Below are 26,133 nucleotides of genomic sequence, written 5' to 3'. Positions count from 1 at the left end.
GGTCCATCCTATCCCAGGGAGCAGTCATCCTCTCAGAATTTTGTTTTCTGGGCATCCCCTATTGCCTTTTCCCTTCAGAAATGTTCTGATAATACATTATCAGCTGCCTGTTCTCTCCCATGGCATTCCTGCCAGTTTCCAGCTTTGCTGTCAGCCTCAGAGACTGGAAGAAAGGAGGATTTAAACTTCTCTTCCCATTAGCACCAGACTAGTATATGCTCAGTTGTGCAGTTGCCTTTCTCTGTTTAGAGTCATCCACCTCCTGAACAGCTTTTACAGAAAATCAACTTCAGAAATGCTAAATAATCACAAATCAACTGGTTTTACTACAAGGCTGGCTAAGCACAGGCCTCCTGGCTCTATCATGGTCTTCTATAAATCAGAAATGTAGAACTGGCATCAAAACTGTAATGGCCTGAGGGAGCATCTAATAACATTGTGTGGGAAATCACAGTATTCCCCTGACTGAATCCCACTCCCTTCCATGCATCAGTCGGTGTAAAGTACATGGGCAAGAAAAACACAAATTGATTTTGATTATTTCCAGTATTTGCATCCTGTTTGAGACTCGAAGAATTTGAAATTGAACATTGGAAAGATAAACTCTAGGTAATTGAGTTTCTAGTCCAACACGCTAGTTATTTCTAGTTTATTTTCTTGCAGGAAGGCTGACAGAACATTAGGAAAACAAACCTCGAGGGAGGTTACAATGTATAAACAGCCATCTTGAGAGTACAGGGCGGTTCTTTGCTTGGTGGAGAACACGAGAAACAGGGTAACGAATGGGAACCGTGCGGTGATGTTCAGAGAAGCAGTAACGGAGAGAAGCGCTGCCGTTGTTCTGGGGCTGCACTTAGGCTCTCCAGCACACCGCTCCGCAGGCGGGCACCCGCCCAGCGCAGGCCCACGCTCACGGGGCGCTGGGGGACCGCCAGCACGGGCAGCAAAGCCGGGTGACCTGCCAGGGCCGAGAGCTCTCGCCTCACCCAGCCCAGGCTCCCCTAGCCCATGGAGCCGGCCGCCCTCCCGCCCGGAGGGACGTGTCCCCTCGCCACCGCCCCTCCCGCGGCCGGTTCCCAGCCACCCGTGCCACGCACCCCGCGTGACCGGCGGCGGGGCGGGCACGGGAGGGCAGCGCGGCTCGCAGCGGCCGCGGCTCACCCGCGGAGGGCAGGGGAAGCCGGCCGCGGCGCCCCGACTCCCTCCCTCCCGCCTCCGCCTGAGGCGCCGGGGGCCGCGAGGGGCGGGGCGGGGCGGGGCCGGCCGCGGCGCCTCCCTCGCGGGAGGGGGCGGGGCTCCTCTCCTTTGCGCCATGATGAACAAATGACCTCGCGGGGAATGAAATTTAAGTTCCACCGTGGGGAGAGAGTTCTCTGCTTCGAGCCCGACCCCACCAAGGCCAAAGTGCTCTATGATGCCAAGGTGACCCCCCGCGCGCGACCCTGCCCGCCCCCCCGCCCCACCTCGCCCCGCCGCGGGGCAGCGGCGAGACGCGCCGGCCGAGAGGGAGCGCGGGGGGGCGGGGCCGGCGCGGAGCCCGGCCCGCCGCCGTTGCTGCCGTTGACGCTGCCCGTTGGGCGTTGCGCGCGCCCCCGGTAGCTCCCCTTCCGGGAGGGCGGGAGGCGGAGGGGGAAGCGGCTGCGGGTCCGGGGGGGGGCAGGCGGCTCCGGCAGCAGCACTTGCTGCGGGAAGCGGACGCTTGCCCGAGGAGAGGGAGCAGGAGAAGGAGCGGCGGGGCGGGAGCCGCCCGCCGTCACGGGGCTGGGAGACAACGCGAGGCCGTGTCCGTCCCCGCCGGGCCTCTCCTCCCCCCGACCTTGTGCCGCCGTCGTCGCCCCCCGGGCGTCTCATCCCAGCCCCCCGGCGGGGCCTGGCTCTCTTCCCCCACAGGCACCCGCCCCTCCGCCCGGGGTGGGGGGTGTGCGAAGCAGCTCTGTACGAGCCTCTGGGCCTTCCCCCCCTCGGGGCGGAGGCGTCCCGCTGCCTGGGTGACAAAGAGGCGGTGGAGCCCTGCCCGCCGGGGCCTTGCTGTCGCGTCAGGTAGAGAGCGGAGCCGCCGAGGGGCTCTGGGAGTATCGGGCTCGGTTCCCGCCTTCCGTTCCCGGCTGAACACCTGCAAAGGAGTTCTGAAATCTTGTTTTCATCCCTGCATTTCTGTAGCGTCGCTTGATTTATTCCCCGTCCCTGCTTTCCTACCCTCGCCGCTCGTCCTTCTGCCTTTCAGAAGGGTTTAAATGCTACCGGTGGTACAGGAGAATATACAGAAGTAAGACAGCAAGCAGCGAGTGGTGGACCATATGTATTGCAGTCAGAGGTGACTGACTTGCTTGGGCCTCGCCTTAAGAATAGTGATAATAATTGTAGAACTTTATGTAAATATAATATTGTTTTGGGGTATCAGTGGAAAACGAAATTTTTAAATCCTAAGTCATCTGTACCTAACTTGCAAACAGTTCTGTTTTTTTGTTTTGTTATGGAGGGGTGAAAAGCAACTGGATTCCTGACCAAATTCATGCTTTTTGCTGCAAGTTTGCTAGTTGTGTAGATCAGTGTTTTTCAGACATCTTTGAGCAGGAACTCCACCTTCCTGTAATATTTTGGGCTGCTCTTTTGTTTGTAGGTGTATTCCTATGTTCTGACCACCCCAACAGCTTTAATTGCCAGCCCTAGAGGTAACCTGAGTGCAAAAAATAATAGTGCCTTTTCTTCTTTGCTTTCAAATACCCTGAACTCCAGCATAACTGTCCTTGACTGCATCAACAGTTCTTAAATTCTGGACTCCCAAGTTAAAACATTACTGTAGCCTAACTGCTGGGTGCCTCTGGAGATGTATGGTCTATCGAGAGCCATTCAAGTGCAGGCAGAATGATTCCTTTATTATTACTAGTCCTGATGCTGCCCTTAATGATCCACCTGAAATGTCTTTTGAGGTGCAGGCCCTTTCAGACGGGCCTATTTTACATGTGCAAAAGAGGAAGAAAACAAAGGCTCAGATATTCACAAAGCCTTTTAATGTTTTGTGGCTAAGATTCAGTGTTGTTCAAGAGAGCAGCGTTTCTGAGGTTTATAATATAGAACTCTGTCTCCTGCTTTGAGGGCGTGAAGAGACAGCACACAGGAGAAAACGTTAGTAGCCCAGATGTATATCTGCATATCCATATTGTGTTACTGCATTGTTTTGCATCTCCCTTTGTCTTGAAAGCATGGGAGATTTGAGGACAGGACAAAGATGGCTAGCAGTCCCCAACTTTAAAAGTGCTCAACAAAAAAGCTATTTTTTCTGACCATTTAGTATAATCAACATCTTCTGCTCATATCAATATTCACTGGCAAAATTATAAGTATATTTCATTTCTGTAAATAAACATATTTTTTTCTTTGTGCATAAATTCCCTAAATACGGGAAAGCTCACTTTCTCTCAAGCTTTTTTAATACATGCTATTCAATATTTGTTTCAGATTGTTGATATTGTTGTTGGAAAAGATGACAAAGGCAGAAAGATTCCAGAATATCTGATCCATTTTAACGGTTGGAACAGAAGGTAAGAACCTATATGCACAGTTTCAGTTCTTCCATTTCTTCTATTTTATTCTGCAAAGAAAGGCATTGCACACAATATCAAAGGACTTTCATGTTTGCATGAATATTTTTGGTTTTGTGAATGCCTTTAATATATTTTCTCATGTTGACACATTGGTCTGTATCCATAAATTTCAGTGGATCAGTTTGATAGCCATGAGTTTAAACTTTATGGGATATCTGTCTTTGGCATATACTTGTGGCTCCTAGGTTTCCATTAATGAAAGGAGTTTATACTTTGTTAAATCTAGACCTGGATTGTTTGGTTATCAAGGCCAGTACATGAGTGCAGTCTCTGTGATCTGTAGCATGTGTTGGCGCTACAAACACTATCGCGGGTTAAGTCAAGGTTTGAGAGATTTTAGATAGCAACACAAGAGTTGAAGTCATGTGAATGCAAAAGGATGCAAACCTTGTGATATAGATGTTGCTTTTGAATGACAGTAAAAGAGTGCTTTTTAGATTTAATGTATATTAATTCATTAGTAATCATGAGTGGCATATATTCATAGCCATTAATAATTTTCTTTTGACCTATCCTTAGCTGGGATAGATGGGCAGCTGAAGATCATGTTCTTCGTGATACAGACGAAAACCGCAGATTACAGCGTAAATTGGCACGGAAGGCTGTGGCTCGCATGTAAGAAATCCTTTCGGTCTCACAATGAATGAGAGATTCATTTTCAGATTCAAACAGATACACTAGGTGTCTACAAGTGAGCTTGGCCTCTAAGCTCATGCTGTAGATGGTGGATATCTACTCAGTACAGTCAGTGCATTCTAGAGAGCTACTCTTCCCATACTAAGGTAGATACCTACATATTGTTATTAAACAACACTCTAAATGACTAATGCTTTAACTATGTTATTCTTAACTATTGCTGCAAAATGCCTGTGTATTGGATCTACATCTTCCCAAATAAATGTGTGAAAAATAACTTGGTTAAACCTGAAGTATTTTTCAGCCAAAGGCAATAATCTAATATTGGTTGGCCATGGCTTGAGGATCTGCTTGAGAGCACGAATATGAGGTAATGTACGGACATTAAGGTGTCCACTCTCAAATAAGCATTGTCCAAGTTATTTCAGCGTTAATTAATGAAAATAACTCAAACATACTTTTCCTGTGCATTTGCATGTAATGTAATTAGCTAGGATAAACAAATTAAATAATAGTAGCCAAATTTCAGTGAACCATTTTACATTCTATAGGAGAAGAAAGGGAAGAAAGAAGAGACGTTGCAGGTTGCCTGGTGTTGACTCTGTATTAAAAAGCCTTCCTGCTGAAGAAAATGATGAGAGTAGCGAAAACTGTGAGCTTGTTTTCATTCTTTGATAACTGGCATGATGCCTTTAACTTTTTGAGCTAGGGGTACAGTGCATGCTGTAACTTGCTCTTAGGATGACACGAGAGTATCACAGTCCTATTCGAAATATATGGAGGCAGTCATATGAAGAGTGAGCACTATTTCATGCTAAGCATCTATTAAGTTAAGATACCTCCTTTCTTCTTGTGTTCCAGAGGCTTTTCCTTGTGTCACTTCCACTCAACTATTCTAATCAGTGATTCAGAGCTTAATGCTGCTTTGTTTAGTGTAGTATTGCTAGCTGCAAGAAGCCCTCAGTTTTCTTTGGTATCAGGAACAAGACACGTTCGCTGTTAGTGTTTCTACATATTTTAGGGGGCAATAAGATTTTCTTTTTCCCCAGTCTACTTGGCACAAAGGTCTGTTTCTTGTCAGCTGACTGGCTGATTTCACTCTCAAGCCAGCTCTTTCATTTCATAGCGTTTTCTTTGTAGCTTGAAAACCAGCAGGAACACTGTCTGGCACTTAACTGATGTTCTGGCAACCGTCACTGCACAGATCCAGACCTTCTGATTGTATGATTAATACATTAATCCCCTGTTCAGAACTAAAGTTCAATAAAAATTGAAAAGATCTGTGAGTGTTCAGAAATGTAGGGAGCTTTTAAAAGTGAGTGTTTTTCAATTAGAGAGGATGCAAGAATACTTCCTGTAAACTTCTTGTCTTACATATTTAAAAAGTTTATAGTGTGCTGTAAATAATACTTGTGTGTTTAATTCAATTAGAATTATTCATTCTCATTAAATATAACAAGCTAGTTGTGGGGTTTTTTGTTGAGGGTTTTTTGGGGTGGTTTTGGGGTGTTTTTTTTTTTTTGTTTTTTTTTTTTTTTTGTGGGGTGTTTTTTTTTTGCATTGAGGCCTGAAATTGTTTGGTCTTAACCTTTGCAATGTAATAATGCGAGATAAATATGTGAAATCTCTTTTACACAGCTATAAGTAGTTCTTCTTCTGATGACAGTGATGAAGGAACAGATGAAGAAATAAAAAGCGAAGAAAGTGACATAGAAGAGAGGACAGAAATGGTATATTCATGAACCCCTTAACTTAACAGAATTTAAACATCTGTATTTGAAGCTCTGGAAAAATTGAAGAAGATGAAATACAGGCCACAGCTGGTTATTTAGCTGGAACTAAAAGCATAATTTTTTTTATTCCTGGTGCTTACTGTGGTTAAGTTTTTGAAAATTACAGATGTCATATTCTTGTAGAATTCTTTGATATTAATCTAAAAATACGCATTTGTTTCTTTTCCTCTCTTTCTACACATAAGGCTTATGTGGAGAAAACATAGCAAACTAGATTATCCAGAATTGTGGGTGCTGTAAACTTTTACTGGTCTATGCAGGTTGGACAAATCCTAATAGCACCAGGATCTTTCTGGCTTTTGTATTTTACTGTGAAATGGGCATGCCAACTCTGGTCTTAAATTAAAATGTAGAAGACTGACTACAAGAAAAAACATTTGTTTTCGCTACGTTACCGAAAAGAAAGTACAGCGTAAACAGCTGTTCTGAAGGTCTGTGGAATCTAACTACTACAGTGTGGGTGATCTGATGCAGCAAAACCTAAAAAATTCTTTTGTGTTAAATACATAAGCAAATGCTAAATTAAAAAGAAAAAGTTTAAAAAAAATGAATTCGCAGACTACTTCAAAGCAGTATTGTTAAATTGCTTCCAGTAAGGCTACTATCCACTTAAATATTTACTATACTTTATATGTTTTATTTTTGCATGGCAAAACTCGATTGTCATATTGTATGCTGATTACTGAAGTTCTTTTTCACTAATGTTCATAAGCACAACCAATATATTGTTTCTTGCACTGTTCTGTTGTAGAAAGAAGAACAAGACACTCACACAAAAAGGGACATGGAAGAAAGAGCAATAAGCATAGAAATTCCTGAAGTCTTGAAAAAGAAGCTTGAGGAAGACTGTTACTATATTAATAGAAGAAAACGGGTATGAAATAAAAGCTATGAAATGAATGTGCACAGGGGGGTGGGGAGGGCATCAAAAGTAGTTCTTGCGTATAACAACAACTGTTTTTTTGAACTTTATTGCAAAGGTGAGCTTAGACAGTATAAGGAACAATAAAAAGAGTGTAGGGAGCAGGCTTCTCTATAGCTAAATCAGTGAGTTGTCATTATATTTAAGAATGTAACATTTCAGTACCCAATTGTGTTTTAGAGTGCAGATTGTTTTTTTTAAATCTGGAAATACAGTAGTCTTGTTAACCTGACCCCATTTTTGTTTTTCCAGATATTTATAAAGGATTGATCAAAAATGCAGTTTAAGGGTTCAAATTAATCACTCCTGAAATAACTCCATGCAATAGAGACTTATTAAACTAGTCAGTACATTACAAGCACCTGTTTTAGCTTAGTATACTTACTAATTGTTTTTGTAAGACATTAATTTGTTGTTTCTTTTTCAGCTAGTGAAGCTTCCTTGTCAAACAAATATAATAACCATCTTGGAGTCATATGTGAAACATTTTGCTATTAATGCTGCTTTTTCAGCCAATGAAAGATCTCGGCACCATCAGATGACTCCACATGCTAATATGAATCTTCATTATGTGCCACCAGAGAAGAAGTAAGTAATCTTAAGTCCAGTGCTATTGTTACAAGAAGAATGACCTTGCATTCTGTGTTCTATTTCAAGGCTGTTCACTTCTGTGAGCTTATACTGTCATGTATGTCTGTCTATGGGGCTTAAAGTATTTGACAGATACCTGTAGTACAGTAACACTGACAATTTGTTTATCAGTGAAAGAGTCCCTATAATCTGAAAAGTCATTATGCAAAAGCATCGATATTCCTTTTTATCATGTAAGTTCTTGTGAATATTGTGAGCCGTTTTGGAAGAATGTGTTTCTATTGTCTACATGAAGAATTTTTTGAGCACTGAGAGAGTATCTGATATGAGAATTCCCTGCTTAAAATTTGACCCTGTTCAGTTTTATTTATAAAGGATAAAAATTTTATACAAACACTTATAGAGAACTCCAAGTGCAGTTGATTTTTTTTTTTTTTTTTTTTTTTTTTTTTTTTTTAAATTGACATATCATCTTTAAATCCTGGAGTCAATATGTAGGGAAACAATGTGTGTAGTAACACCAATCCTGTTTATTAAAATTGATTGTGTCTTAGTTCCTGTTTTCTCAGCTGAGCTGTATATTCTTCTACCATGCTACAAATGCAGTGTGTTAACCCTGTGTATTTGCGGTGTGGTGGTGTTTTTGTTGTTGTTTTTTTTCTCTTATGTTAAAGATTCTCAATATTAGATGAGACTGCTTCTTTATCTAAGTTTACACGGGGGTGAAATCTTGTATTTTATCAAAGAGAAATCTTGACTTTTGTTACCATGTTCTATTTCAGTGGTGCATAATTATGCTATTCCTTGCAATATTTTGGTCTATGTGAATGTCTTGGTTTATATAGATGTCATTCATTATTTGACAGATTAATGATACTTTCTTTCTTTGTAATATAATCTCCTAAACAAGAAGCTAGATGAGACATCAGAAATATGAACAGAAGGATGTACGCGCATTATAATTTTTAAAGGTGTATGTTTAAGTGAATTCCTCAATAAAGAAGGTGCTTTAATAAGGAAAATGTGTATCGTTTCAGTGATCCATTAAGTAGGAGAGATTCAGCTGACAACTTTATTGTATTGCCCTTATTACTCTAACACAGGAGGTGATTGACCACCTCAGATGTGATAGAATTTCTGCACATGATGGTCCCAGACCCAATTTATATATAGTGTTTAAAAAAAAAAAAGGCAGTAGTTTTAGCAGGTGGTATGGAACAGTAATATGAGGTATGGAATTTCTAATGTGGGTCATTGTGGCAGAATCAAATTACTGTTACCGTATACATATATGCACTTGAGATGTGAGAGATTAATACCTTCATAGAGGTGAGAGGTGTTGGAGGGGGGCTGGACTCAGTGTTCTTGGTTCTGCGTGTAATAGCACATCTACTCACCACCTAGCACTGTGAGTCTTTACACAAACCCAAAACTGAAATTCCTAGTAGCCACTAAATGTAGTGCTTTGGTTACCAGGAGCAGGCCATTGGAAACTGATCTCCAATGCAAATGTATCTGGTTTTGTTGGTTCACTGGATATGTCTTAAGCACAGCCTTAACTGCATCTTAGCAGCTGTAGATCAAATTCTGCATATGCCTTTTAGACAGGCGTTCAATCTATTGAGTACTTCCTTACTTTTTCTGGCAGGTGCCTCTTTTTTGAGCCTAGTAAACTTGGAAAAACAAAATAATGCTTACATGAAAAATTAACTAACTTTATTTTCTGTAAAGTAGACTTTATTAATGCAGTAAATAGTAATACAACAGAACAATTGTATGATTTTTTTTTACCTTATTAAGCAGACTTTTAAAATTTGTATTTGAAGTTACCAACAGCAATCACTGTATTTAAGATTAAATATGCTTTTAATCACTCATCATTGCTTAGTGATGAAGTCAGCATATCATAGTTAAGATGTTAATGATCTGTATTAAAAGGGAGTTTCCTACAACTACACTGAAAAATTTTGACATGCAACTTTGAAATTCATAATCCTTTTTTTTTTTTTTTCCTTCTGTAGTGTTGAGCTGTGTAAAGAGATGGTGGATGGGCTGAGAATAACCTTTGATTTCACACTTCCATTAATTTTGCTCTATCCTTATGAACAAGCTCAATTTAAGAAGGTGACTTCATCAAAATTCTTTCTTCCCATCAAAGAAAACTCAACAAATACTAACAGGTAGGTTGGGTATACGGAGTCTAATACTGCTTATCTCCTGAGGAAAATGCGATAGAATGTGGCTATGTGTTGAGAATAGGATGATTTCTCACAGGCTTTGACTTAAAAATTGTCTTGATAAAATGTTGAACTTTTCTGTTAATTGCTTGCCTGAATTCAGAATTCAGGTTCTGAATTTCTGTCTGGTTAACTTCAAAAGGAGTTTAACTGACTGGTGTAGAGTTATGCTGCAACTTTGTGGGGAAAAAAATTTACACTGAAATATAAATTTGTATTCATGAACTTTTTAAATTTAAAAACCTGGAAAATAGTATTAAAAAGGCCTCATCACTTTGATAGTTATTGGGAGGAGACTGTCTAATCTGAGTAAGTATTTAACAAGATCTGTGAAACTAGAAGAATCTCTTCCAGGGGAAGAGCCCTGATCTCTTCACTTCTGTAAAGCTGCCTTCATTTCCTAGAAATCAGGAGGAGCTTTCCCCAAGTCCTCCTCTGTTGAATCCACCAACGCCTCAGTCAACCGACAGCCAGCCTACAACAGGGGAGCCAGCCACACCAAAAAGACGAAAAGCTGAACCTGAAATTCTGCAGTCGCTGAGACGTTCTACACGGCATAGCTCTAACTGCGACAGGTTATCGGAAAGCAGTGCTTCCCCACAACCTAAACGACGGCATCTTGAGACCCCAGCTTCTATGCCAAAGCTCTTCTTGCACCTGGAAAAAAGTAGGTTTTGCTCTTTAAATTGTTGCTCTAAACAAGATTTTAAGTCCTGTTCTTTTTTTAATGCTGTGTGGACTGTGAACTGAATGATTGAAGTGGGAATTCATTACTTTTTGTATCAATTATTTATCTCTCAGGCCTTATACCAAAGGGAGAAATACAAAGCAATATTCTCGGTACTTCTCAACAGAATTCAAGGAGCTGCTTTTCTGTGAGCCTACTTTAGGATAGCACTGACTGATTTCCAGTGTTTAAGACTTTAAACATTTTAGCAGCAGGCTTTAGTTATGTTTAATGGCTTATAGTTCCATAAAACAGATAATAACATTTATTTCTGATTTGTTTTGTTTTTCCTTCTGTTTTGAAGAAACCCCCGTCCATAGTGGATCATCTTCACCTATAACTTTGACTCCTAGCAAAGAGGGGAGTGCAGTTTTTACTGGCTTTGAAGGTAGAAGAAACAACGAATTGAATGAGGTAACAGATTTTTATGTTACTGTCCCAGATTCAATGATTAAAGGTTTTGTGGACCTCAGAGTAGGGCTATGTAAGAAACGGTTTTGTTTGTATGACTTATTTAATCTTTGATTTTGAAATTCTGTACAGACTAAATTATTTATGGTGCTATAAAGATTTCATAACCACCATTTTCATTTTTTGTGTTTAGGTTTTGTCCTGGAAATTGATGCCAGAGAATTATCCACCAAGTGATCAACCACCACCTCCCTCATATATCTATGGATCTCAACATTTGCTACGGATGTTTGGTAAACTGATACAAGACTCTGTGCTCAATCAAAATTGCTTTACGTGTTTTCTTTTGTTTTTGTTTTTGGTTTTGTTTTTTTTTCCAGTGACTGTATCTGTGTGATTTTTGTTGGCTTTATCACATTTAGTTTTTTCTTGGAGAAATGTACATTTTAATCTGTTTAAAACTCTTAGGCTGTTCATAAACTTGGTTATCTCTTACTGGCTCTGCAAGCCCTCATTTAACAAAAGCAAACAAGCATTACTTCCAATACACTATCAAACATCATTAAACCAAGCAGCATTCACTTTCTCAGCATGTTTCTTTTTAGTAAGGCTTTGAAAGATCACTGAGTAACTTGCAAAGAGAAGTGGAGGCTGCAGGGAGAAGAAGTTTTTGTATTCTTCTTTTCTGTATAGTAGATACAAGTAATTAGAAGTTGCTTTTACAAGAACAGGTATAAACATTATTTCTCTTTTTTACAGTAAAGCTACCAGAAATACTGGGGAAGATGTGCTTTCCTGACAAAAACCTAAAGGCTTTAGTAAAACACTTCGAAATGTTTCTGAGGTAATGTGACATGATGTACCACAGCAGTGTTTGCATTGTTACATAGATCTAAGCGTCCTGGAATGACAAAGGGTTTGTAAAATAAGGTGTTCATTTTCTATAACTACAAGACTATGATAAAATTAATACCAGATTTTAATAATAACAATTTGAATAAAGATCAATACAAGATTTTTGATTCTGTAATTCAAATTGAAGGGAACCTGAACTCTCTACTCAAAGTTTTGATAAACACAGTGATAGAGAACTGAAGTATAAAAGTTTGTTTGCTAGTAAGTATAGAATGACAAGTATGACTTGGTTAAGAAGCATGTTTTATGAAGAAATACAAACTATTTTTGAGAGTGTAATCTGAGAGTTTTGATGTTGCATCGATATTAGCAGGGGAGAAACTTGTGGTTTAGAACATGTTTTTAATTATGATAGTTTTTTTTAAAGAAAAGTCTGTCCTAATCAAGCTTTAAACAGAAAGGTTTCTCTGTTATGCAGTGCAGTGGCTTTTGGGGTACCCAACTCTTTCTGACCACACTAGCTCCATGGCTGGAGTCAGTATGGTCACACCTGCACCACGATCAGCTTTGTTTGTCAGGTACTCTAGTTAATATCTCTGCATGACATTGTAGTGGTAGTTAGATATCTAGTGTGGCACTGTTGTGCAGCATCAGTACAGTGGAAAATAAATTTGCTGAGGAAAACTTACAGGAGAAAGTGTTGTAAATGGTAAACATCTGGAACAAATGTGGAACTCCTAACTTAATTATGGTCAAAGACTCTGAAGTAGCCACATACTGAAAAGTAACATAATGTGGCACTAGCATATCAAAAGTCCTGTTAGAGATCAGGGAGATGAAAGCTTTAAACTGCTTTTACTTTAATTGTTTATTGAAAATAAAAGATGTCTCAAATGTCAAAGTTTCTACAATACAAAAATTTTCTCTTGAAGCATTTAATTTTTAAGTTTTTTACTGATTCCTTTTTACATCTCTATTTTGTGAGATCCTTGTTAGTATTCAAAATATCCTTAAGTTAAGCAGGATAGCATTAGCGCTTGTTGGAAACCTGTTTTTGCTTGGAGTGAATATTATTTAGGGTGCTTAACTCACTGTGGATCAAATCAGTTTTTACCAGACTTCTACCCGTTCAGATTCTTCTGTGTTGGTCAGAGCAGGTCCACTACTCCTTAGCATCTTAAATGCAGTTTCTTCATAACCATTCTATGGATGAGCTGTGGTGGAGTGGAACAGAGGGAAGGAGGAAACATGTCCCCCACCCCCCATACAAGTAGGGAGGTGATTAAACTGAAAGTTCTAGTGGCAGTATCCATGTGTGTCTTATTTTTTCCATCTGACCATCTTGTTGAAATGTGTAGTCATCTATAAATAGAAATTAAAAAAAAAAAATCAGAAGATGTTCCACATCAGCATTTTTAGGTCAGATAGAACTGTGCTTTTGAAGCAAATCTCTTGGTAGTTCCTGCTTACCACGCTTTGTGTTGCGTTGCAGAGTGCTCTGAGTACATAAGCTGGATTCCTTTTGGAAAACACTTAACCAGAAGTGTACTAGGCTAGGGGACATTCAGTCCTGAAGACCAGACTACAACTAAACCAAAATGAGCCCCACAAGGCAAGCATAGTGTGGGTATCTCGTATCTGGTACCACAAAATATTTGAGGGCTGTGTGTCTTTTTTCAAGTGCTTTCTAAGCCAGTGTCATGTATGTTTTGCTGATGCTGTTCTCAAGGTTTTTTTTCTATGCTGAAATAATGATTTCTATGGCTCTGTCAAACTGGTCAAATTGAGAGCCTTCCTGAAAAAGCTTCCAAGTTACAGGTACTGCTGTAGGAAGCATTCGATCTTGGGTTGCTTTGTCATAAATACTCTTCTTAGACTAGTTTCCTTACTGGATGTGCTACTATGTATTCAAATAGGTAACACAGAAATCAATGCAAATTATTAGATTTTTTTTTTTCCTCAACACATTCATGGGTCTTCAGGATGTCTTTCATTTGGGTATTTCTTTCTTTGTCCTATATGTCATTGAAAGTGGTCAAACAATTACATTTTCTAGAAACTTTTTCAGACTTGATTCTTATCACAGAAATACTGTGCATTATCTAGCATTATCTGTTTCTCATCACAAGAGAAAACTTGAGGCTGAGGTGACAACTTGTACTAGTTGTTCTTCAATTTTAACATTCTGTCTTTTCCTTTTTGGGAATGAAAGGTTTAATGGATGTTTATTAAAAATATTTTCTGTCAGTTCTGTTCTGGCTTACCTTTTGAAAGGTAAGAACTCTCCTACACAGTCTGTATGCATTAGATCATAGCAGGCAGTTTACTTAAGACTGCCTAATTTCTTTTAGTGAATTGCTCTTGAGTGACAAGCTGAAGTACTCTCCTTTTCTTTATTTTTCTAATAGTAGACAAGGGATTGAAGCTGTCTGTTCACATTAATAAAACTGTTTCTGAATCTTCTTTGAATACTAGGTAGAGTAGTCCAAGCATAAGTAGTTTATGTATTTTTAAATAAAACTTTCATGGGGTACACAACTGATTTAGTTCTGGCACAGATACTGATTTAATTTTGAATTATGATTTTTATGGCTAAAATTTACAGTTTAATTTAACATTTGTGCTATTAATCTCATGTGGGCTAAGGAACTGAGACTTATTTAATATAACACTTTGTCTGGAAGCTTGTTTTATTGAGTTTACTCAGTACTTGATAGATGCATTAAATTCAGTTTGAGATGCTACATGGGTAATATTTTCCAGTCATACCCTCAGATTGCTGCTAGACAAGATTGATTTCAGTTTCCCAGACAACATATATTTTTAAGGGATGTATGAAATACATCTTTTTGAGTTTCATATTAAGTAGAAGTTGTACCCTTTGTGCTTAGTGCGGTTTTCTACAAGTATGCATAATGAAAATTTCTTCATGGAGAACATGAAAGTTGATTTCTCAATTACAGAATTTGCATAATTAAAGAAAATTAGTTTCTCAAATTAACTACAAAACTCTGAGTCTTCCCTTCAAATTATTTAGGTCTGAAATAATTTGTAATACTTGCAGAAGAATAACAGTCTGAAATGGACTTCAGTGACAAACTTGCCAGTTGGTTTCACTGAATTTCACTTACAGTTTAGTCTTCAGGACCAAGCAGTGGAAGCTAACACAGTAACTGGTACCTACTAACTGGTAATCTTACTAGCAAAGGACCCCTGATTAAATCGTCCTGCCTGTTAATAGTGTTTGAGATAGAGTAAGTATTGCCTTTTAACCAATTCCATTATTCCAGCTGTATTTTTAATAAAATGCTGTATGTGTTGTATTATATGATTTCTCTGTATTGTGAGGTGCCTAACATGCCTCCAGATGCCGCTTAAGTGATAAGAAATGATAGGCAAGAAGGTGCCAGGTTTTGTTTTGCCGTTTCCATTGATTTGAACGCAGCCTTGACTTGTAAAACTGTTTTGGGATCAGAGACGTCACTTCTCAGGACTGTTGACCAATAGGAGATACTTAAAAATTAGGAGAATATAACATGTCTGTTTTTAGAATAGCAAGACCTATCTTCACTGAGGTAATTTCAGTCAATGTCGTTTGCATTTTAGGAAAAAAGGCAGAACAAAATGGTACAGCACTTCAGAAAGCCATAGGTACTTTGACTTTCATGAAATACAGAAGAATGAGTAAGTGATTAAATAATTCTAAAATAATGCTTCTAAAAATTCTAATACACTTTTCCAGATGAGGCCAATATGTAGTATTTCAGATTATGGAAAACTACATTCTTAATGGTCAAAGACTTCAGTTTTGTTGAAAACCCAGTGATATTTCAAACTCAGTATATCCTGTAAGTTGTTGCTTTCATTTTAGATCTTGTTCTTTTCCTGATGTTTTACAACCTTCTTGTATCTATTGTGCCTCTCTGCTCCATGAGTAGAAAAGTATTTTAATACCGTTGAGTATTTTATGAGAAGAAAGTCAAATCAGAATGTGACCAAGTTAGAGGGCTGTGATAATAAAATGTGTATATAGAAAGATGACAAGTTGTTTGAAGTAACCTTAAGAAATAGATCTCTGGTTTTGATAGCACAACATTTTTTGAGTGTAGTAATTTTATTATTTGTAATTGCAGTGGTGAATTATGGCCACTAGTCTGTGCTAATGTGCAATTAATGAGAGGTTATTAGTGGCTTTCTGAGAATGAAAAAATGAAGCATTGTACATGGTGAATGGAATAGAAAACATCTATATTTAGGTGAAGTTGATTGTGACAGAATTCCTGCTCATTGTGACTTAATAAAGTTGCAAGATGGCAAAAATCACTTTTTGGAAGATCACAAAGAATACAATGCTGCTACTGTTTCTTATATTGATTAGGGCTTTTCTATTTGCCTCTCAATTTTGGGATTAACCGGTTACTTGACAACAAATACGTGTGCAACATAGCAATTACAACATACTAGAAAAACTTTATGGAATTGGAACCTAAATGTGAGAAAATCAAGGTTCTGAGTGTAAACGGACAGGTGTGGGTTTAGAGGCAGAAACAAGTAAAGGAATTTTTTTAAAAAAGTTTTGAAGCGCTTTGAAATGAAGGAATTCTACTTGCACAGTGAATGTATACGCCTTATTTTAGGGCATTACTACCATTGTATTTGGGCTTTGCTGTGTTTATTGAATGGGTAGAAAGGTAACTGCCATTTTGGGCCCTCTCAAACTTTTGGCACCTTTATGTTGAATGCTTCTTAGTCAGTGAGTACCTGGTATTGTACAGGTTCTTATTTTCAGTAGGTTTTTGTTGTCTGGTTGGTCTGCAGAACCTGCTCGTGTGTGCTTACTGTTCTTGACTAAGGTTTGATTACTTTGCCAAAAATACTTCCTGAAACTGCACCATGTGGATTGCTTGTCTTCCTTCTGCTTACCAAATCATCAGGTGCCTGGGTATTTGACTGAGTATATTCCTGATCATAATAGCAGAGGTTTGGATCATGCATCTGAAGTGAGGCGTTGCCCAAAATACTTTGTGTGCTATGGTAGCTTTTTTAGAAGGCAGCTCTAGGAATTGATTCTGGGATCTGTGCTGGCCTTGCCAAAAGTGTGTCTTCATCCTCAAGACCAACTAAGGGCTCCTGTACTGAGCTCTTGGAGGACTGTTTTCCCAAAAGGTCTGCTAGAAGTTACCACTTTTTCACTCACTCAGCCTGATTACCGGAAGTGTTCTGTTGGCACCTTGGCATCTTCAGAGTTCTTTGCACTTGCCCTTTAAAGGCCAAGGAGGATGATCTCAGTTTCTGTATGTGGATGAGTGACAAGAGTCCAGTCAACAAAACAAGCCGGTTTGTTCCTTTGGCATAGTTCTTGAGACACTGGATATCAGAATAAACATCTGAAACTTTTTCACTTCACTTGTTCTGTTGACTGCATTGGGGTTGTTATGAACTTTGTGTTGGCAAGCTTTTGTCCTGAACAGCCTTCCAGATGGAGACATGCCTATCAGTTGGAGGGGGTGGGGTGCAGGTGGTGGCATATGCTTTTGTGTGAAATGAAGCCTTTTAGCTTTCAATGCCTGCATTTGAATAGTAGTTTTGGAGAGGAGATAGCTTCTTAATCTGCAAACGACATTTCTTTTGATGAGGTGACTCAAAGAATTAGGACCCATCATGCTCTTTAAGCAAATTCCTTTAATGATCTATCGATCATTACAGTTGTCTTTCAAACAGCATCTAGCCCAGGCCACTGATTTCATCAAAGCATCTGCTTACATTCTAGAACTCCGTAGTGAAAGTGTGTAAGATGTCACCTTCCTGTACACTTTTCCTTTTAACTCTGTATTCTTATACCTTTATGACTGCGGTTGTCCTTATCATTATTAAGGTCTTCCTTTCTTTGTAATTTTCACACTTTTCAGGCTCTTCCTGAGTTTATTCGTGTGATGGTAGCTGATGTTTAGAAGAATGTTTTTCTTCGTGTAGAGACTGTTCAGGTAATAGGTTGTGTTGATGCTGCCAAGACAAGGATGTTTTCTATACCAGATGATGCTCTGAAGTGTTCCTGACATATATATATATATATATATATATATGTCAAGTGGCCTTTTAATGTGGATAACTGTAGTCGTGTGCCTCTTTTTGGTAGATCTGCCTGCATAACTCTCAGCCAGATGGTAGTATATTTGTGAGGCTATTGCTTGGAGTCACCTGAGGTAAGCTTGCTTACAGACTGCCACACTTTAATATCAGAACATAGGAATTCTTCAAACCTAAATTAAACAACTTAAAACATGTCTGTTTCCCTTGTCTCCATCCCCTCTACTCCTTTCTGAAGTGTTGCTTTTCTAGGAACCTGTGATAGGGAAATAGCTGCATTGTGCCACGTTACCTCTATGTTCTGAGCATGAGTGTGAAGCATTCTTTTTGTGGATGCTCATGATGAGAAAAAAGTGTGCAGTCTTACATCAGGATGTTTGTGTGGACTGTGCATCTCAAAACTCTGTTACTCGTAAGCAGTTTCACTGTGTAGGTGTACGCATATGAACTCTGTAAACAGTATAAAAATGAAAAAGGCAATAATGCGGCAGGTGACTGAATTTATCAGATTTGTAAGTTAAAAGTAATGAAACAGTATCTGAATAGCTAAATAGCAATGTGCTTTCTGATCTATAGCTGAACATTGGCTCTGCTTGCTAAGTACAGCTCCCTCTCTTTTTAAATCTCGGCTCATGACTTGCAGGTGCCAGTGTAATTGATCTTTGTGCTATTTCAGCTTTTCCAAAAGCAAAGCATTAGTGAAATATTCAGTAGCTAAGTCTTATGAGACTCCTAATATTTCTGTGCCAGCTTTCTGCACTGCAGTGTAGTTTGAATAGAAAGCAGCTTCAGAAGGGTCACTGCTCTTTGTATACAGATATACAAGGGATTGGGACAGAAGCTGACCTTGCGTTCTTTTGCCTATTTCCTCCCGCTTCTCTGCAGAAAGTAATTTGTATTTGCTAGCTCTGGGGTATTTTGCTTTTCACAACTGTTACATTAAGAACAGAGATATACACTTGACTGCATGCACTCTGCCTGCTTTTTTTTTTGAGTTGTAGCTCTGCCACAAGCATTGCAGCTAAAATTTCTCATCTTTACCAGCTGTCACATTAGCTTGCACCAAACTGGCATTTATGACTGATGATCTTAAGCAAAAGTCAGGAAATTTGTAAGAGAAAATGAACCTGTTTCCCATTACTTGCCCTTAAAATTCTTGGAACCGTCAGCTACCCAATGTCCTCTGAAGGTTCCTTTGTTTTATTGATGTTCTTTTAAAACATAGTTCCTCATATGATCTAGCACTTGTACTGTGTTTTATGGAATGTTATCCAATTTGATTAGCTAAGAATTTGATTAGCTCCTGTAGTTTGTTTATCTCTCGAAGTCATTAATGTGTGTTAATGAAGAATTATTAATTAAATTCCATTTGTGACTCATCTTAATCTTGTGCAATCTAAGTATGTTAAAAGTTAGACTCAAGTCAGTTAAATTTTAGGCCTTACCACATTCACTTCATACCAACCCCACATATTCTAGAAAGTGATTTGTAGCTAACTACAGTCAGAGGTTGTAGCAGTTGATGACTCAGGTATTTTATTACCTTCTAAGCTGCTATAATTTCAGTACTCTTTTGTAGTGGTTTTCCTAGAGTAAGGTGTGTATGCATAGTGCAAATGAATGATGTGTTTCAGTGAAGATTAGGAGGATCTGATTGTGTGAATTGTTTTTGTGTTTCTTTGGATTATTTTCTAAGGGGTATCTCTGTTTCATGAAACAAAGCATTTTATAAAGTATTAGAGCAATTTATGGCCTGGTAAGCCTCGAAAAGTAGCTTGTGAATGGTTTTAATGACAAGGGCTAGTAAATCACTAAGTAGTGGGGTTCAAACAGTGTATTAATCAAATATTGGTGGTTTTAATCTAGATCTGTCCTATTTTTCTTTTTAGTTCAAGAAAATAATAAAACTATTTTTTTCTGTTCATTCTTTTGCCAAAGTTTAACTAATTTGGATTCACTGCTTAGTAGTTCGTTGCATTGATTGCGACTGTCTTTTGTTCTTCTGGGAAAATATTTCACTGCTATTGGAAGCTGCTATTGGACCTGATGAGAAACTAGCACAGCATGAATACTTATAAGTAAAAAGTATGCTAAAATATTTAATGCACTTAGGATTGTGTGAATGAAGACTGTGTGGAACTTTAAATTTACTTAGCTCTTAAACATGTATTATGATAGCTTATGTGGTGTCAGTCTGTGGCAGCGCTAGTTGGATCCTTGCTTTAAATAAAAGAGATCTTTCTCCCTTTTGGCAGTACCTGCCCAGCTGAATATTGCCAGAAATTACGTGCTTGATTAGATACTGTTACGGGTCATGTAATGGAACCTTTTCTGCTCAATTCCTTGGGTAGTGTTTAAAACCAACAACAAGCTGCCGTTTGAACTCCTGGAAGTGTATTGGTTGTCCAGCCAGTTCACTTGCATTTCCTAAACCTGAAACGTTTTACATAAGAAAAGATCCTAGGTCACTCTATACTGTTAATTACAGGATTCCTAGGAAATAAGCAAGTAGAGAGGAAGTTGACAAAGTGCCTTCTAAATAAATGGTGACACATTGAAGGATTGATTTATTCTAAAAAAGCTTGTATTTCTCACTGCTTTTCCTAGAATTAGTAGGATGTAACCAGTTATTCCTCCAGTTTAGCATTTGTTTGCCCATGTTTGAGTACAAGGATTGTGTGTGCGTGGGGGGGAAAATCAACCTTTTTTAATTTATCTGCATTTTTGTGCTGTAAACTTTCTGTATGAGCTCTCAGCAATTAATATATTCCTGATTAAATTTAGATTGTCTTATATAGAGAATCTTGTCAGTATTCTTCGATGCTTTGGCTTTCTTAAGATCAAAGGACATGCCCAGTTCAGGCACTGTAGCTGTGAGTGAGGTTGGAGAAACACTCTGGTTTTAATTGCATTCACCTGTACTTTTTTTAATTGGGACTTTCTATGTCCAGAATATTGGTTATGCAAAACTGATACTTTTAGCTTCCAATACTGAGGTAATTTCCCTAGCCAGTGGTTCTTCAGAGAAACCAGATTCTGCAAATGGCAGTTTCCTGTTGTTTCCGTTGCTTACTACTATAACTCAAAGAGAACCTGTAGCTAGCATTTTGCCATGTTTATTGATGCTGATCTTTAATATCCAGCTATTTTTGAAGGTCTGTGTTATTTTTTCCTGAAGTACAGGTTGTTTGTGTACTTTGGGGTGCAAGAACCGTTTTCCCCTTTTTCCCCCCATTTGTATACCCGGTATATTTGTATACAAAGGAAAGAGCAGAGAGCTTATAGTCATTTTAGCTGTTCCTTACTAGTGTTAGTAGCAGCACTGTTTATTTTCATTTTCAGTCCTAAACCAAAGAAGGAGTTGCATGTTAGCAGAGCAGGAAGACATGATAAAATATTGGGTGCTTAGCTGTTTGAGTAATATGTGAAGACCAGCTGCAGAAATCTGAAGTTAGGGAACTGGATTTGCAAAGGATCATAGAATCATAGAATTGTTTAGGCTGGAAAAGACCTTTAAGATCATCGAGTCCAACTGTTAACATAGCACTGCCAAGTCTGCCACTAAACCCTGTCCCTCAGCACCAGATGTACAAGTCTTTTGAATACCTCCAGGGATGGGGACTGAACCACTTCACTGGGCAGCCTGTTCCAATGCTTGACAACCCTTTCTGTGAAGAAATTTTTCCTAATATCCAGTCTAACCCTCCCCTGGTGCAACTTGAGGCCATTTCCTGTCATCCTATCACTTGTGACCTGGGAGAAGAGACCGACCCCCACCTTGCTACAGCCTCCTTTCAGGCAGTTGAAGAGAGCAATAAGGTCTCCCCTCAGCCTCCTTTTCTCCAGGCTAAACAACCCCAGCTCCCTCAGCCGCTCCTCAGAAGACTTCTGCTCCAGACCCTTCACCAGCTTCGTTGCCCTTCTCTGGACATGCTCCAGCACCTCCATGTCTTTCTTGTAGTGAGGGGCCCAAAACTGAATACAGCATTCGAGGTGCGGCCTCACCAGTGCGAGTACAGGGGCACGATCACTTCCCTACTCCTGCTGGCCACACGATTCCTGATACAAGCCAGGATGCTATTGGCCTTCTTGGCCACCTGGGCACACTGCTGGCTCATATTCAGCCGGCTGTTGACCAACACCCCCAGGTCCTTTTCCACCTGGCAGCTTTCCAGCCACTCTTCCCCAAGCCTGTAGCGTTGCATGGGGTTGCTGTGGCCCAAGTGTAGGACCTTGCACTTGGCCTTGTTGAACCTCATACAAGTGGCCTTGGCCCATTGATCCAGCCTGTCCAGATCCCTCTGCAGAGCCTTCCTACCCTCCAGCAGATCAACACTCCCGCACAACTTGGTGTCATCTGCAACTTACTGAGGGTGCACTCAGTCCCCTTGTCCAGATTGTTGATAAAGATATTAAATAGAACTGGCCCCAGTACTGAGCCCTGGGGAACACCACTTGTGACTGGCCACCAACTGGATTTAACTCCATTCACCACAACTCTCTGGGCTCAGCCATCCAGCCAGTTCTTTACCCAGCAAAGAGTACGCCCATCCAAGCCATGAGCAGCCAGTTTCTCGAGGAGAATGCTGTGGGAAATGGTGTCAAAGGCTTTACTAAAGCCTAGGTAGACAACATCCACAGCCTCTCCCTCATCCACTAAGCGGGTCACCTTGTCACAGAAGGAGATCAGGTTGGTCAAACAGGACCTGCCTTTCATAAACCCATGCTGGCTGGGCCTGATCACCTGGTTGTCCTGCACATGCTGTGTCATGGCACTCAAGATGATCTGCTCCATAACGTTCCACAGCACCGAGGTCAGACTGACAGGCCTGCAGTTCCCCAGATCCTCTTTCTGGCCCTTCTTGTAGATGGGCATCACATTTGCTAACCTCCAGTCAACTGGGACCTCCCTGGATAGCCAGGACTGCTGATAAAGGATTGAAAGTGGCTTGGTGAGCACTTCTGCTAGCTCCCTCAGTACCCTGGGTGGATCCCACCTGTCCCCATAGACTTGTGTGTGTCTAAGTGGTGCAGCAGATCACTAACCATTTCCCTTTGGATTATGGGGGCTTCATTCTGCTCCTCATCCCTGTCTTCCAGCTCAGTGGTCTGGTACCCTGAGAACAACTGGTCTTACTGTTAAAGACTGAGGCAAAGAAGGCATTAAATACCTCAGCCTTTTCCTCAGCCTTTGTCACTGTGTTTCCCCCCGCATCCAGTAAAGGAGGGAGGATGCACATTTGTCTTTGAGAGCCGTATTTGAATCAGATACTTATGAGTGGTGGAGATCCTAAATGCACAGGCACATGAAAGAAGAAATCATAGCTTTACGTACCTTAAAAGATATAGTTTGACTTACTGGTTACTGGCCATTTTTGTAAGATACTGACATAGTGATAACTGATAACCCTGGGTTTGACATACATGAAAATAGTATGCTGAGCAGGTGACTGACAGAAGTTGCAGAAAGATCTCTTCTTTTTTTTTTTTTTCCTGTGGTAGTTCTTTGCATTCTTTTCTGAGTGTGACTTCAACTTTTGCTTTTTTTCATTGAGCATGAGCAAATTTTTTTAATGCTATTTGCATTTGAGAATGAGAGGGGAAGGCTGTTTCTCACTATGTAAAACTTGTAAAAATAGGGCAAGCCTTTTGTATGCCAAATTTCAAAGTGTAATAATTCTTAATTCCCAGGCTGTGGTTTTGCTGAGCTTAAAAATTAATTTGAAAATAGCTTTTATCTTAAGTGTTTCATGTTCTGTTCTTTTTTTGGTGTGCTTTCTTCTCAGGTTTTTAGCGGAATACCATGATGATTTCTTCCCAGAGTCTGCTTATGTAGCTGCATGTGAAGCCTACTACAGTACTAAAAATCCTCGGGCAATCTACTGAAGCTATTAATAAAGATTAAATCCTACTATATGTAGCCCATGACAGTGCTATTTTGCCACGTGGCTACAAGATGAAGGTGGAAAAGGAATTAAAACAACTTCTGGAGTTGAAGAAATAGGGAAATATCTTCTGTGATGGTTGGATTACTTGGGAATGGAGAACTTCTTTTCAGAGATGTGTATAGACTGCGTTGTGAGTTGCTTAGAGGATTGAATATCACTCCAACTCCAGATGAATGAAGAAGCCTTGTTCTGACTTCTAATGCATAGGACTGCATAGGACTATTAAAGAGGAGAGGAGGCAAAAGCAGATGCATTAGCAACAGGACATTTTCATGAAGATAGATCATCATGCTGTGTTTCATTTTAGCTCAACCCTCTTCAGCCTGAGAAATAAGACTTGACTACACAGTTACATGAAGAGAATGTATAACTGGTACCTTACGGATTTTTTTCCTCACAAATTGCACTTCATTTTGTGGAACTGTCATGATAGAAAAGGTGGCTTAATGTAAAGGTGGTTTTGCTGTTTGGCTAGCATGAGATCTGCCTCAAGAATGACTTTGTTGCTTGAATGAAAGGTGTGTTGCTTACTTTGCGTTTTGCAAAGGTGTATATAGCTCTTTTCATGGTAAGGCTGCCAGAGTTCCAAGGAGAGCATACGTTGTCAGTGATTCAACATTTACCTGGCAATAAATTATTTCCAGAGCCATTATAAAAGAACTGATTTTCTACAAGTAAGCAGAGAACTCAATAAAGTGATGGCAGTTTAACTGGCAAACACTTCTTTTCTTAATAAAGTTCACAGTGGCTGCTGTGTAAATGTGTGATTTTGACTGTCTAAAACATCTTGTTTGTGCTTGATTCATATTTTTGAGATTGCTAAGTGTGCATATAATGGGAGGTGGGAGCTTTGACAACATAGGGAGAGAAGCCCTTTCTGTATTATTGGGACTTGAAGTATGTCTCTTTAGAGAGTTTTAAACACTTTAGCTCTGGAAATAGGAATTCAGTGAGAACTGAGTTCCTAGAAATCTGACAACACATTCAGGAGAAATTAATTGAAATATAATTCTTGTCTTGATTGTCATTAAAACCTCATCCATGACTTAGAACTCTGGCCTTCAGCATCCTCTGCTATGTCAAGACAGACCCAGATTTTAAAAGCACTGGGACAAAATGGGACTCAAGGCTCACGGACTACTGCATTAATCACTCTGTAATCCTTCCTAGTTCAGAAGACTTCCATTAAAACACTTACCTGTAATGCAAAACTCAACACATTCCTCCCAGACTTGCAGAAACTAGTAGTTAGGAGGAATCAGCTTTCAAATGTAAATGGCAAGCTTAGTCTAAGAGGCCAAAGCAAATCTGAAATCTACCGTTGACATTCATTATCACTCGTTTTTCAGAGTGTACTGGTGTGTTAAAGCTTTTGAACTGAAAAGATAAGGATTACCTTGGTTTTAGCAATTTAGGTTCTGCTTTTTAGAAAAATTTCTATGAAGAGTCTGTTAAACTTAATGGTTGTTAAACAAATGTTTGGCATGGATGCATGCAGATTTGGTGATCATTATTTCTAAAGATTACCATTTAGTAGTACTACTCTTTTTTAATGCATTTCTGTGGTACCAAAAAAACATTTGTAAGCTTTAGTCTTTCTCAAATTACAGAAGTTTTGAATCTCTAGCAGAATCCAAGTACCTCAAAACCCACTTTGCAAGCATGTTTCCTTCTAGGCTTAGACCCTGTTTTTCTAAAAAGACAATTCAACAAAATACCAATGACTATCTAATGTGATTAATCTTGGAATACTGTCTGAAAGTCCATCCTTGATCCTTTCTATTGCAGGAATGTTAGAGTGTGTATAATATGGCAAATTGTTTTTGTTCCACTGTTGGTAGCTGTGGGTATAAGGCAAGTTATGAACTGAGTTTAAACCTTATTGTGTGACTGTTTAACTGTTAAAATGACGATTTCTGCATGCAGGGGTTATTAATACTGTCAGTATTGCTTGTCGATACATTGTGATGATTCTCAAAAGATGTGGGTGGGTGGGGAAATTCTGAAGGTCCAATTAGTGTAGTCTTTATGTGAACAAGCTCTTGTAAAATTCTCCTGAAGCAGCTATTGGATGTATTACTACAAACTATCTTGCTCTCATAACAACCAAAAAACTTTTCTCAAAAGTAGCACCCTGTTACGCTTCTCGACACTTTTAATTGACATGACTTCCCTGGACACTCTCTCTTGAAATTTAAAAAGTTCAGGTTTATATATTCAGTTACAGTAATGTGCATCTTTGACATCCCCCTTCCCTACTGTCACTCTTCTTTTACTGCTTCCCCATTTTTATACCTGATTTTTTTTTTTTTTTAAGCTGA

General features: G+C 39.4%; 1 protein-coding gene across 4 annotated transcripts; it reads left to right on the top strand.

Annotated features, from left to right (window-relative positions):
• Nucleotides 1–1,271: 1,271 nt before the first annotated feature.
• On the top strand, nucleotides 1,272–24,599 carry MSL3 (MSL complex subunit 3). 4 transcript variants are annotated; one of them, XM_075522394.1, is made up of 14 exons: nucleotides 1,272–1,422; nucleotides 3,460–3,542; nucleotides 4,125–4,220; nucleotides 4,793–4,893; nucleotides 5,880–5,971; nucleotides 6,786–6,908; nucleotides 7,384–7,544; nucleotides 9,569–9,727; nucleotides 10,189–10,451; nucleotides 10,816–10,925; nucleotides 11,116–11,215; nucleotides 11,682–11,766; nucleotides 15,384–15,461; nucleotides 23,651–24,598. In XM_075522394.1, exons 1-14 carry the CDS (start codon nucleotides 1,324–1,326, stop codon nucleotides 23,748–23,750), a joined length of 1,650 nt encoding a protein of 549 aa, XP_075378509.1. In that variant the 5' UTR covers nucleotides 1,272–1,323; the 3' UTR covers nucleotides 23,751–24,598. The 4 variants fall into 4 exon arrangements, with proteins under 4 accessions (XP_075378509.1, XP_075378517.1, XP_075378526.1 ...); XM_075522402.1 differs by lacking the exon at nucleotides 23,651–24,598 and adding an exon at nucleotides 16,979–17,136; XM_075522419.1 differs by lacking the exon at nucleotides 1,272–1,422 and adding an exon at nucleotides 1,655–2,314 and having other exon boundaries at nucleotides 23,651–24,599.
• The last annotated feature ends 1,534 nt before the right edge of the window (nucleotides 24,600–26,133 follow it).

This window comes from Mycteria americana, chromosome 1 (genome assembly GCF_035582795.1).
Source record: "Mycteria americana isolate JAX WOST 10 ecotype Jacksonville Zoo and Gardens chromosome 1, USCA_MyAme_1.0, whole genome shotgun sequence".
Taxonomy (NCBI): domain Eukaryota; kingdom Metazoa; phylum Chordata; class Aves; order Ciconiiformes; family Ciconiidae; genus Mycteria; species Mycteria americana.
This window is presented reverse-complemented; position numbering and strand designations above follow the sequence as displayed.

Bases quoted from the DNA above. Each gene is read 5' to 3' on its own strand.
- MSL3 (XM_075522394.1), top strand. From the start codon at position 1,324: ATGACCTCGCGGGGAATGAAATTTAAGTTCCACCGTGGGGAGAGAGTT. The intron at 3,543-4,124 runs GTAAGAACCTAT...ACCTATCCTTAG, and splicing joins TTTAACGGTTGGAACAGAAG to CTGGGATAGATGGGCAGCTG. The intron at 9,728-10,188 runs GTAGGTTGGGTA...TTCATTTCCTAG, and splicing joins AACTCAACAAATACTAACAG to AAATCAGGAGGAGCTTTCCC.